Raw genomic sequence first — 12,402 nt, forward strand, 5'->3', positions numbered from 1 at the left:
GCTAAAGGAAGACAGAACTGAGAGAACCATCTTCAAGGTAATATTTGGTATCTTGAGAAGGGTTTTATTCAACACATTGCCTCAAAACTAATTCCAGCAGCTTCTTATCAGTGAACTCTTCATAACCAAGGGCTAGCGTTGACACAAAAATTTGCAGTAAAATAATCCTAAGGTTCTCTTTTAATAACTTGATAAGTGCTAATATTTGTATAGGATATATTTAAAATGAGAGATATCGCAAAATATATTCTCCAATTACTTTAGTTTATAACTAAACATTTTTTATACAAATAAATCCATTTGTCGGAGTAGGAATTTGATTAACACGAGCCTGGTTGTGTCTTTTCAGCTGGTATTTTGGGTCTTTAATGAGACTGGATGCAAAACGGTATCTTCTGCAGGAGCAGAATCAGACTGGATCGTTTATGGTTTGGAAAAACGCAGAAATTGGCTGCTATCACCTTTCTGGTATGTGACAACCAACTAACTAATACATTCTAGGCTGTAAAACTGACAGGTCATGAGGGAAGGGGCCTGACCAATCTTCCTTAACACTTCCTGAAAACGATTCCTTTAAACAAGAGTCCTGCACTCAAGTATAGAAGTATTTTATTTTTATTAGAGTGGTGTACTTTCTATAATTGAGCACATGGCAAAAGTGGTGGTTTTATTTATTTATATTTTATTACCTCCTGCTCTATCAATCACCTTCAGCACTTTTATGTGTGTGGTTGAAGTCTAATTAACAGAGCAGGAGATACAAGCTTCTAAAGTAATCACACTGTGCTGTAAGATCTGATGGAAAATGAAACCATTTTGTTTTCATGCAGGCTGTGTCAGTCATAGCCAGGGGAGGTGTGGCTAGGGCTGCATAAACAGAAACAAAGTGATTTAACTCCAAAATGGCAGAGAATTGATCAATGAGACTACAGGGATATGATCTATACACCATAACTGCTCGAAAATTGTATTGGTGACTATAGTGTCCCTTTAAATTATTAATCTAGCTATATTTAACTCCATAGTATTCAATGTATTAGTATTTTAACTGGTTGCTTTCTTCATTAAATTAAAGTTGTTTTGGAGTCCTTATTAGTCCCCTCTAGTAAGGGACTGGTCAAATGATCCTCCTAAGCAGTTTTTAACAGATTTTAAGTAAAATCATTTCCGAAGCATAGATCAGACTCACAGGTCTATAACATTCACACTGTGTTCTAGCTTCATTGTACCTGCGAATGTTCTCCTCAAGTCCAAGAACCATGTGTTTAATGTCAACCAAGAACCCAATTCTGCCATTCACATAACTCATCAAAGCACCGGGTAGATTTGCTTTAAAAGCTACCCAGGACTTTTTAGGTAAATGGTAATCTAGGAAATCGATTGCACATTAAGAAAAATATCATTTCTGTCTTCAGTGCGTCTGAACAAATTGGTGAGACATTACAAAATACAACAATCCACGACCAGCTTCTATCTGGTGCAAAGGGCCTCATTCAACTCCATATTGAAGCTGGTGGAACACTATCAGCTACAGCCTGATGGACTTTGCACTAAGCTGGAGAAGGCCTGTGTGAAGGTGAGTGTAACCCCTTGGGGTAGGACAATGGGTCCATTTTTTAATTTATCTGCCATTTCAGTTAGAGTTTTCCAAACCCACAGGGGGTTCGCACGAGGCCCCATCATCTGTATGTAATAGGTTCGAATAGACTGCTAGACAACTAGAACGGGGGCCGAGCAAAAAGCCTCCATGGGGCGAATGGGGGGGTAATCTTAAATCTTGAATCTTCTCTTTTTGCTCAACATTCATCAACCACTGGACAGATGCTGTACAAAACATTGGCTGACCGAGAGTCTGATCCCGGGAGGGGCACTTGTAGATTATTTAAATAAATAATCCAGACACAATAACCACTAGCGGTTATGGTGTCAATAGTGCCGGGACCCCCTCCCAGAACAGTTTGACAACTTACCTGAGGTCTATTGGGAACTGGGGCTGTAGTAGGGCATAGGAGCAGTGATGTGTGTGAGTGGTGCAATGTGTAAGGGGTGGAGTGTGTGTGTGTGAGCAGTGTGTGTGTGTGCGTGTGTGTGTGTGTGTGTGTATGTGTGTGTGTGAAGGTTGTAGTGTGTGAGTGAGGGTGGCAGTGTATGTCAGGGTTGCAGTGTATGTGTGGGACAGTATGTGTGTGTGACAGTTGCAGTGTGTGTGTGAGAGGATTGCAGTGTATGTGTATGGGGGCAGTGTATGTGTATGGCGGGCAGTGTATCTGTATGGGGGCAGTGTATGTGTACGGGGGCAGTGTGTGTATGTGTAGGGCAATGTGTGTATGGGAGTAGTGTATGTGTATGGGGGCAGTGTATGTGTATGGGGGGCTGTGACAGATCCCTCTGTCTGAGAAGTATCTTGCTATTTTGTTTATTTCATGTGTATTCGTAGAATTACCTGCCCGTACTCCCCCATTTATTTCTTAAACTCCCGAACAAAACTACCGAACGGCCGGCCACCCAGAAGAGAAGTGTGCTGCTGGTTAACCTCTTGGCCTCATTAGAACATTGTGGTTAACATCAGACAGCTCTCAATTGAAACCGTATGCTGGGTGGTCGTCGTTCGTATGCCGACCACGAGGCAGCGGCCATCTTAGACGCGCGAATGAACAGCTGTGTTCTTATCTGCCGTGTCTGGGGGGCAGTATCTGGGGGGCAGTGTGTGTGTATGGGGGGCAGTGTGTGTGTATGGGGGGCAGTGTGTGTGTGTATGGGGGGCAGTGTGTGTGTATGGGGGGCAGTGTGTGTGTATGGGGGGCAGTGTGTGTGTATGGGGGGCAGTGTGTGTGTATGGGGGGCAGTGTGTGTATGGGGGCAGTGTATGTGTATGGTGGGCAGTGTGTGTATGGGGCAGTGTATGTGTGTAGAGTGTGTGTGTGTGATAAGAAGGGTAGGGGGGCTTTTTTATAATACGTGTTTTTTTTATTTAATTAAAATAAATATACATTATGTCCACCCTCCCTTTTTACCTTGAGGGAGGAGGGGGGACATTTCTCGATCCCTGGTGGCCCAGTGGTGAGAGTGAACTCTAGCCCGCAGCTCCTGGGCTAGAGTTAACTCTCGCAAAAATTTGGAGCGTTGCAGTGGTAACCGCAGGTCCTCTCTCTCTCCCTCCCACCACTGCTGGCTGCCAGCACACACGGTGCCTGCGGACCAGGAAGGGAGATCTCTGATCTCCCCTCCGGTCCGTGAAGGCACATTGCATGTGCTGGCAGGGGAGAGAGAGACCCTCGGTTTTCTCTGGTTTCCCCCCCCCCCCCCCCCCGGGTCCGCAACTTGTACAAAATCATAAAGAACCACTACCAATAATTTCAGCATTGCTTTCCACCAAACTTGCATACCTTAGACCTTCTAATAGAATAGAAAGGTCTACTGAGTCCATCGCCTTCCTGCCTTATTATTCGGCCTATATTGCGGTCTAATAAATCATTTTTTATTATATCATTTAATCTCTCGGGTCATATTTTCCAACTTTTCGTTGGCTTTGGAAAAAAACATGCAGTTGTACTAAACACTTAATTCAAATGATAAATGTGTGTTGGTAGACTCTGTGCCCTCTATGACAAACATGAGACTATGCCTGGTTATGTTGTTTTTTTATTTTTTATTGGTGGCTGTAGCTACGCAAGGAGTTTGGTTTAAAGAACACAAAGTACTAACTCCTGAAAACAATCAACTCTCAACTTACCCAGGCTGTCTCATGTGTGTGTACAGGGAAAAGCACACCTCTAGCGGCTGCCAGACAGCTTTGGATTGGACCTGAGATCATCATATATGATGATCCCACTGTGGGCAGACTGGGCTCCTGCAAGAATCTGATGAGTATATAGCAAGTAAATCTTTTTTGTAAATATGTTTTTATTTGAAGAAGCAAGTAGAAGAGATATGTAGACATTGAGAAACATAAGCACATAAGTAGTCTCGCAGGACTTTAGATTATAGCTTACCTGTGGACTCATGACCTTCTTCAAAGCTAGGTTATCCCTGTGCCTTAACTGAAATACCTGTCACTAAGTTTCCGCTCGTGGCATTGAAAATGGCATTGGAGTGTTTAGGCAGTAAGGGAGGTATTCCCTATAGGGTGGTGCCCACTTAAAGTGGGTTGATTACACTATGAGGAAGTAAACCTAGAAAGATCACTGCGCAGGTTCAAAAGTGAGGTAGGAAAGGAAGAAATAGGGAAGGAGAGCAATGAAGTCAAAGGCTAGGGGTGTCCCCGCAGGTCACCGAGGTCGTGCCTCTCCTCGGTCCACCCCCGTCCCACCTTCCTCCCAGTTCCGTCCTGTGAGAAACTCAAACCAGTGGCGCCACATCTCAGCATGTCTCGCATCCGCACCAGTTAGTAAAGCTTGGATCGATTCTGCTGACTGAATGTCTTCTATTGCTCAAGTGTGGGAGCGCTTGTTTGATTCCAGAGGGCAGGCACCAGTGCTATAGCAGCGTTGAGAAGCTGTTTCAAAATGGACTGTTTGTATCTAGAAATTGCAGGGAAGTAGAATGTAAAAGTGCTTGTTCCATCATGAGCCTGGGCATTTCGCCCAGTATATCCTCTATTTTGGCCATGATCGTATCCCAGAAAAATGTTGTTACAAAGACCCATCGTATTGTTATATTTCACCTCTTCTCATTTAAAGCCTATTTTTCTGGCATTCAGTTCATACGAACGGATTATACGAACATACGAACGGATTATACGAACTGCTATTAAGCCTCGTTCGTCGGTACAAACGACAGCCCACCCGGCCTTTGGCGTGTGCTGCCACTTAACCTCGTCACCCCTCGAATGGCCGACCACCCGGCAAGCGGAGTGTGCCGCTCATTAACCGCACAAGGCGTTGCGGTCTGCGGTTAACCACAAGCTAATCGATGGTCCCAGGGGACCCTCCATTCGTGCCCAATTCCCCAAAGGGAAACTACCAAAAGACTCACGAATGGGGGACCACCTACGTTCTGGCGCGTGGCATCGATTAGAACGTTCATGTTTTCGTGTCTCGATCGGCAGGGACAACCAGACTGGTAGCGGGGATTCGTATGACTATCTACCTAACCTCCGCTCCATAAGTACAGAGTCAACGCCCCGTTGTCCATTGATGGACCTAAAAACATGGCCGCCATCGAGGTCTTACCATCAAACTACCAAACAGAAATCTCCCGTTCTGTTCGTGGGATCTGGGCGCAATTCGTACAATTGATGCATCCAGATCTGAGCTACCGAACAATTCGTGGAATGGACTATATGTTGTTAATAATGCCTAAGTTATATATTTTTATGCTGTTTGCTGGAATAGAATAAAGCATGGTCTTTTGGGAGCTTGGAGATAATTAGATTGTATAACCATTGGCCTCATTATCTCCAAGCTGGGCGGGTACTAATTTGAAAGATACAATGTCTTGTGATTGGTTGACTCGTTGCATTGTACCTGTATCCCACCAGGTCCATAGGGGGCTGTCCTTGGACCTGGGGACTTGCATAAATTGCCATGCTTGTGTGCCAGTAAAGTTAGTTCGTTTTACCCTCAACTCGCAGCCTCGACTCGTGTTGTAGGGATCCGGGAATCCTAGCTTTACTATAGCTAGTGGGAGATTCTACATTTGCAGGTTTCTACTGACTGGAGCATCGTTCGACTCTCTGACTTCGGGAACCAGGACATCCAAGCGATCCAACCTCCTGCTAGACCAGAGGCAATCGTAACAAATGTACTATGTGAGAACAATCCCACCAGATATGTCTAGTCGTTCCCACTTGTGGACATAGACATGGGGACACTGAGACATATGGGGACACTAGGGACACAGACATGAGGACACAGACACTGGTAGACATGGGGACACAGACACTAGGGACACTGGCTGGGAGACATAGGGACACTGGGAGACATGGGGACACTGGGAGACATGGGGACACAGACATTTGGGGACACTGGGAGACATGGGGACACTGGGAGACATGGGGACACAGACACTGGAAAACAAGGGGACATTGGAAAACTAGGGGACACTGGAAAACTAGGGGACACTGGGAGACTAGGGGACACTGGGAGACTAGGGGACACTGGAAGCCATGGGGACACTGGAAGCCATGGGGACACTGAGACACTAGGGACACTGACTGGGAGACATGCGGACACTGGGAGACATGGAGACACTGTGTCCATAGTGTGTCAGTGTCCCTATGTCTCCCTGCTGCCTTTCTCCCCATCCTTTACATAGCTGAGCTGTAGTCTGTCTCTGCAGGCTGGGAGTTTCTTTATGAACTCGCTGTGCTGTGTAGCTGCTCCCCGGCGTATCAGTGAGTAGAGAGAGGCAGGGAGGGATATGCTGTAACTTTCTATCCCTGCCTCTCACCATACACAGTGACCCCTACTGGCCGGTGCTGGTATTGCAGAGTAATCTCCGTTTATACTGAGAAAAATATTTGCATTTGTATTGCCGGTATTAGTGTAATACCGTCACGGCAAGGCAGCCTCAAATACCGACTGTGCTGGTAAAATACCAGTCAGGTGGCAAACCTAAGAGTAGTGTGTGAGTGTGTGTGTGAAAAAAATAAAAAAAATAAAACAAAAAATAAATAAAAAAAATATTTTTTTCAATGGGCCTATTCCATGGGCCTGGGCCTGGGCCTGGAGCTCCATCAGCTCCTATGTTAATCCGGCCCTGCACCTCGCATTTAGCTTAAGTCCTGATAGGCGTCCATACTTCTCAAATTCTTTCTTGAGGCTGGGTAACGAAAACCAGGGTTGTGTGATGAAAAACCACTTCCAGAAAGGGCTCTAAGGATAAGGCAAATAGCAGAGGGGAGAGGGGGCATCGCTGCCTGGTGCCATTATGGATGAGAAATGACTCTGTCAGGGCCTTGTTTACCCGAACTCTTGCATTCGGTTTGTTATAGATGGCGTGTACCCATGCTAGCATCTTTCGGCTGAATCCCACGCTGCACAATAGCAAGTACATTTTGCTTGCATCCAATAAATGGCTGTATGAATATTGCAGCACACAGATAATTGGATTGTTAAAAGTTAAAAGCTTAACTTTATCGAAGCATATCAAAACTTCATATTAGAAGACCAAACTTAGCATGACTTGGACAACACCACCTCCTTACCCGTTAAAGGGACACTGTAAGCACCCAGACCACTTCAGTCCATTGAAGTGGTCTGGGTGCCAACTCCCATAACTAGTGATGTCCCGAACTGTTTGCCGAACTGTTCGCGAACTGTCCGCCGGCGAACAATAGCGTGTTCGCGTTGGGCGAACATATGCGATTTTCGGTCCGCCCCCTATTCGTCATCATTGAGTAAACTTTGACCCGGAACCTCACAGTCAGCAGACTCATTCCAGCCAATCAGCAGCAGACCCTCCCTGTGTCTGCTGACTGTGAGGTTCTGGGTCAAAGTTTACTCAATGATGACGAATAGAGGGCGGACCGGAAATTGCATATGTTCGCCCAACGCGAACACGCTATTGTTCGCCGGCGGACAGTTCTCGAACAGTTCGGCAAACAGGTCGGGACATCACTACCCATAACCCTCAACCCTGCAGTGGTAATTATTGCAGTTTTTATAAACTGCAATAATTACCTTGCAGGGTTAAGCCCTGCTCTAGTGGCTGTCTACCAGACAGCCACGAGAGAGCATTACAGGTTCTTAAAAGGCTTTTAGTCGTCTGGACATCCTAACGCTGGACATCCTAACACTATGCATGAGGCCTTCCAGCGTTGCCAGAATCCCCATAGGAAAGCATTGAATAATGCATTCCTATGAGAGCCTAATGCAGCCGGCAGTGGGGGAGGAACATGTGCGGAGCTGAGCCGGTGCTGTGGGACATCAGCACTGGACCAAGCGCCGTGGCAGGAGGGGGTCTTGATAGAAGGGGAAGCTACAGTGCCAGGACAGCGAGTTTGTTTTCCTGACACTATTACCTTTAAGTTTGGTTGTCCATTGTCTAAATTAATACATGTATTTTTAACATTAGAGTGTTCCTTAATAGTTTTCAAGGTGGGCATTTTTGGTATAGTGGGTTATCAGTTTTACTATGACATATTGATGTAACATTGCTCATTTGTCCTTTAACCCCTTAAGGACACATGACATGTGTGACATGTAATGATTCCCTTTTATTCCAGAAGTTTGGTCCTTAAGGGGTTAAAGGGACACTATAGTCACCAAAACAACTTCAGCTTAATTAAGTAGTTTTCTTGTATAGATCTTGCCCCTGAAGTCTCACTGCTCAATGTTCTGCCATTTAGAAGTTAAACCATGTTGTTTATGCTGTCTTAGTGGCACCTCCCTGCATGCGACTTACACAGCCTTCCTAAACACTTCCTGTAAAGAGAGATCTAATGTTTATACTTCCTTTATTGCAAATTCTGTTTAATGTAGATTTGCTTATCTCCTGTTGTGTTAGTAGCTTACTAGACCTTGCAGAAGCCTCCTGTATGTAATTAAAGCAAAATATACAGGGCAGGAGATAAAACATGTTGAAGTTAGTTGCATCTGATTGAAAATTAAATCATTTTTTTCATGCCGTCTGTGTCAGTCACAGCCATGGAAGGTGTGGCTAGGGCTGTATAAACAGAAACAAAAATGACTTAACTCTTAATTGGCAGAGAATTGAGCAGTGAAACCTCAAAGGCATGATCTATACACCAAATCTGCTTCATTAAGCTAAAGTTATTTTGGTGACTAAAGTGTCCCTTTAAGTGTTTTAATTGATCAACCAGGAATTGTTTGCTTGTGCGTGGTGATGTTTCCACAGCTCATCAGCTCAGGGGGAAGTGTTTGCTGTGTTAGTTCTCCTCAGGGATATTGGTTAATTCATTTTGCAGTTAACATTGATAACTGTCTGATGGTTCCATTCATATGTCGATAAATCTGCTTAAATATTAAAGTTATGGGTGTGGCGGAACCCACCTCGCCACTGGACATTGGAGGGGCCTGGCTGCCTGCCTCTTACCCGCTGACTATGGCCCCTGGAAAACTGGTACATTTAAAGATTTATATTTGGGCTTGTTATACTGTATATTGCTGCTACTGGCCCTTTTAACAGCATCTATGGACACATTGGGACTTTTGGGACTACTGTCCCTTTAAGACTGTGAAGCATATCCTAGTGTACAGCCTGTAATATTATATATGTATTTATATATGTGTTAAGTTTAACCTGGGTGATTTGTATGCAGCATTCATCTGATTGTTCGGTAGAATCACTCCATTCATTGTATTGAGGAAACTACCGAACAACCAGACCACCCAGGAATAAGTGTGCCTCCAATTACCGTTTGCAACAATGTTGCAAACGGGTAATTGGCAATCATGTAATGTGTGCTGTGTCCTCTGGGTGGCCGCCATTCAGGAAAACCACCACGTGGCGGCGGCCATCTTTAACTGCCGAACAGCGGTGTTTTGCCGTCGAGTGTCTGGAACTGAAATCGGACACTCGACTAGGCAAACACCGCTGAGACCTCCAGACTTCCAGGATTTCGTGGGGAAACTACCGAATGACCCGCCGTTCGGTAGAAAGAAACGTACGAACTAGGGGATTCATACGAATTCCCCTTAGTCTCTATAACACCAGTAATTCGTGTGTTTCATTCACCTGTTTGTGACCGACCGCAGGGCCAAAATGCATGGAACTGTTTTCGGATACTTTACCCATGCGGTCGGTCAAAACTTTGCCTGCTCATAACTCCCGAACCCCTGGTCCGATCTGGGTGATTTTTGAGTATGTTGCTCACCCAGATCAGGGCTATCAGGGGATACCTGTTTTAGGGTTGTATCATATGTATTTGGGGTACATCCAGGAATTGGGGAAAAGTGTGTACTATATAATTGGGTTAAGTATTATCTAAGGGGAGGAGATGTGTGGGCTGAACCATGTGTGTGATTGGGTGTTTTATGCCTCCCCCTGGGTGGGGACTGTTTGTGTAGTATTGTAATAAAAGCCAGGCTGGATGAGCCAGTCCAGAGTTCCTGTTTTAACCTCAAAGTGATGTGTCGTCTCATTATTGGGGGAAGGATTTATTGTATGCTGTTCCAGTTTGACTGCTAGGAGTGGAAACCTATTTGCATGGTTTGTCCTATTCGGCTGTATACAGCATTCATATGCTTGAGAAGGTTCATATGCTGCATCGGTTCGGTGATTATGGTGTCTGCCAGAGTGCTTGGAGTCCTCAGGAAGCACTAGGAGCATCCATTAACGGAGGTATCCAGTCGGGGTGCCAGGTGATCCGTTACAATGGGCATTTTATTGAAGAACCACGAAAGCAAAAAATTCTGTTGAAAAGAATCATAAAGGTGTGATTGTGATCCTATCAATATCATTAATGGCTTAAGTTACTGACAGTTGTTAATATTTTTTCCTGTAGCTGGATCTTCCGTCATTGAGATCTCTTTCCCACGACACTAAGATAGACAACCTGGAGATAAATCCAAGCTCCATCAAGAAGATAAAGGCATTGGGCAGAGGGAGCTTTGGAGAAGTGTGCCTGGCCCTGTGGAATGAAACCACTGAGGTGGCAATTAAAGAACTCAAAGGTGACAAACCTCACAACATCTTACAAGTTATATAGCGAGAGCTACGACTGTGTTAGATTGTGTTAGAACTAGGGTTAGCGATAGGGCTGGGATTGTAATAGAGCTAGGGTTAGAGATAGGGCTGGGATTGTGTTAGAGCTAGGGTTAGAGATAAGGCTGGGGTTGTGTTAGAGCTAGGGTTAGCGATAGAGCTGGGATTGTACTAGAGCTAGGGTTAGAGATAGGGCTGGGATTGTATTAGAGCTAGGGTTATAGATAAGGCTGGGATTGTACTAGAGCTAGGGTTATAGATAAGGCTGGGATTGTACTAGAGCTAGGGTTATAGATAAGGCTGGGATTGTATTAGAGCTAGGGTTAGAGATAGGGCTGGGATTGTATTAGAGCTAGGGTTAGAGATAAGGCTGGGATTGTATTAGAGCTAGGGTTAGAGATAGAGCTGGGATTGTATTAGAGCTAGGGTTAGAGATAGGGCTGGGATTGTATTAGAGCTAGGGTTAGAGATAGGGCTGGGATTGTACTAGAGCTAGGGTTAGAGATAAGGCTGGGATTGTATTAGAGCTAGGGTTATAGATAAGGCTGGGATTGTACTAGAGCTAGGGTTATAGATAAGGCTGGGATTGTACTAGAGCTAGGGTTATAGATAAGGCTGGGATTGTATTAGAGCTAGGGTTAGAGATAGGGCTGGGATTGTATTAGAGCTAGGGTTAGAGATAAGGCTGGGATTGTATTAGAGCTAGGGTTAGAGATAGAGCTGGGATTGTATTAGAGCTAGGGTTAGAGATAGGGCTGGGATTGTATTAGAGCTAGGGTTAGAGATAGGGCTGGGATTGTATTAGAGCTAGGGTTAGAGATAGGGCTGGGATTGTATTAGAGCTAGGGTTAGAGATAGAGCTGGGATTGTATTAGAGCTAGGGTTAGAGATAGGGCTGGGATTGTATTAGAGCTAGGGTTAGAGATAGAGCTGGGATTGTATTAGAGCTAGGGTTAGAGATATAGCTGGGATTGTACTAGAGCTAGGGTTATAGATAAGGCTGGGATTGTATTAGAGCTAGGGTTAGAGATAGGGCTGGGATTGTATTAGAGCTAGGGTTAGAGATAAGGCTGGGATTGTATTAGAGCTAGGGTTAGAGATAGAGCTGGGATTGTATTAGAGCTAGGGTTAGAGATATGGCTGGGATTGTATTAGAGCTAGGGTTAGAGATAGAGCTGGGATTGTACTAGAGCTAGGGTTAGAGATAGGGCTGGGATTGTATTAGAGCTAGGGTTAGAGATAGAGCTGGGATTGTATTAGAGCTAGGGTTAGAGATAAGGCAGGGATTGTATTAGAGCTAGGGTTAGAGATAGAGCTGGGATTGTATTAGAGCTAGGGTTAGAGATAGGGCTGGGATTGTATTAGAGCTAGGGTTAGAGATAGAGCTGGGATTGTACTAGAGCTAGGGTTAGAGATAGGGCTGGGATTGTATTAGAGCTAGGGTTAGAGATAGAGCTGGGATTGTATTAGAGCTAGGGTTAGAGATAAGGCTGGGATTGTATTAGAGTTAGGGTTAGAGATAAGGCTGGGATTGTATTAGAGCTAGGGTTAGAGATAAGGCTGGGATTGTATTAGAGCTAGGGTTAGAGATAGAGCTGGGATTGTACTAGAGCTAGGGTTAGAGATAGGGCTGGGATTGTATTAGAGCTAGGGTTAGAGATAGAGCTGGGATTGTATTAGAGCTAGGGTTAGAGATAAGGCTGGGATTGTATTAGAGCTAGGGTTAGAGATAAGGCTGGGATTGTATTAGAGCTAGGGTTAGAGATAGGGCTGGGATTGTACTAGAGCTAGGGT

The 12,402-nt window shown here is 44.9% G+C and overlaps 1 protein-coding gene across 1 annotated transcript in view; it reads left to right on the forward strand.

Annotated features, from left to right (window-relative positions):
• Nucleotides 1-12,402, forward strand: part of LOC134586408 (tyrosine-protein kinase SRK3-like) — an 84,261-nt gene that overhangs the window by 52,589 nt on the left and 19,270 nt on the right. The window contains exons 2-4 of the mRNA XM_063441909.1: nt 350-468; nt 1,416-1,576; nt 10,409-10,577. Of these exons, the coding sequence (XP_063297979.1) occupies nt 350-468; nt 1,416-1,576; nt 10,409-10,577 (449 nt within the window). The remainder of the gene's footprint in view (nt 1-349; nt 469-1,415; nt 1,577-10,408; nt 10,578-12,402) is intronic.

The sequence above is a fragment of the Pelobates fuscus genome, chromosome 2 (assembly GCF_036172605.1).
Source record: "Pelobates fuscus isolate aPelFus1 chromosome 2, aPelFus1.pri, whole genome shotgun sequence".
Taxonomy (NCBI): domain Eukaryota; kingdom Metazoa; phylum Chordata; class Amphibia; order Anura; family Pelobatidae; genus Pelobates; species Pelobates fuscus.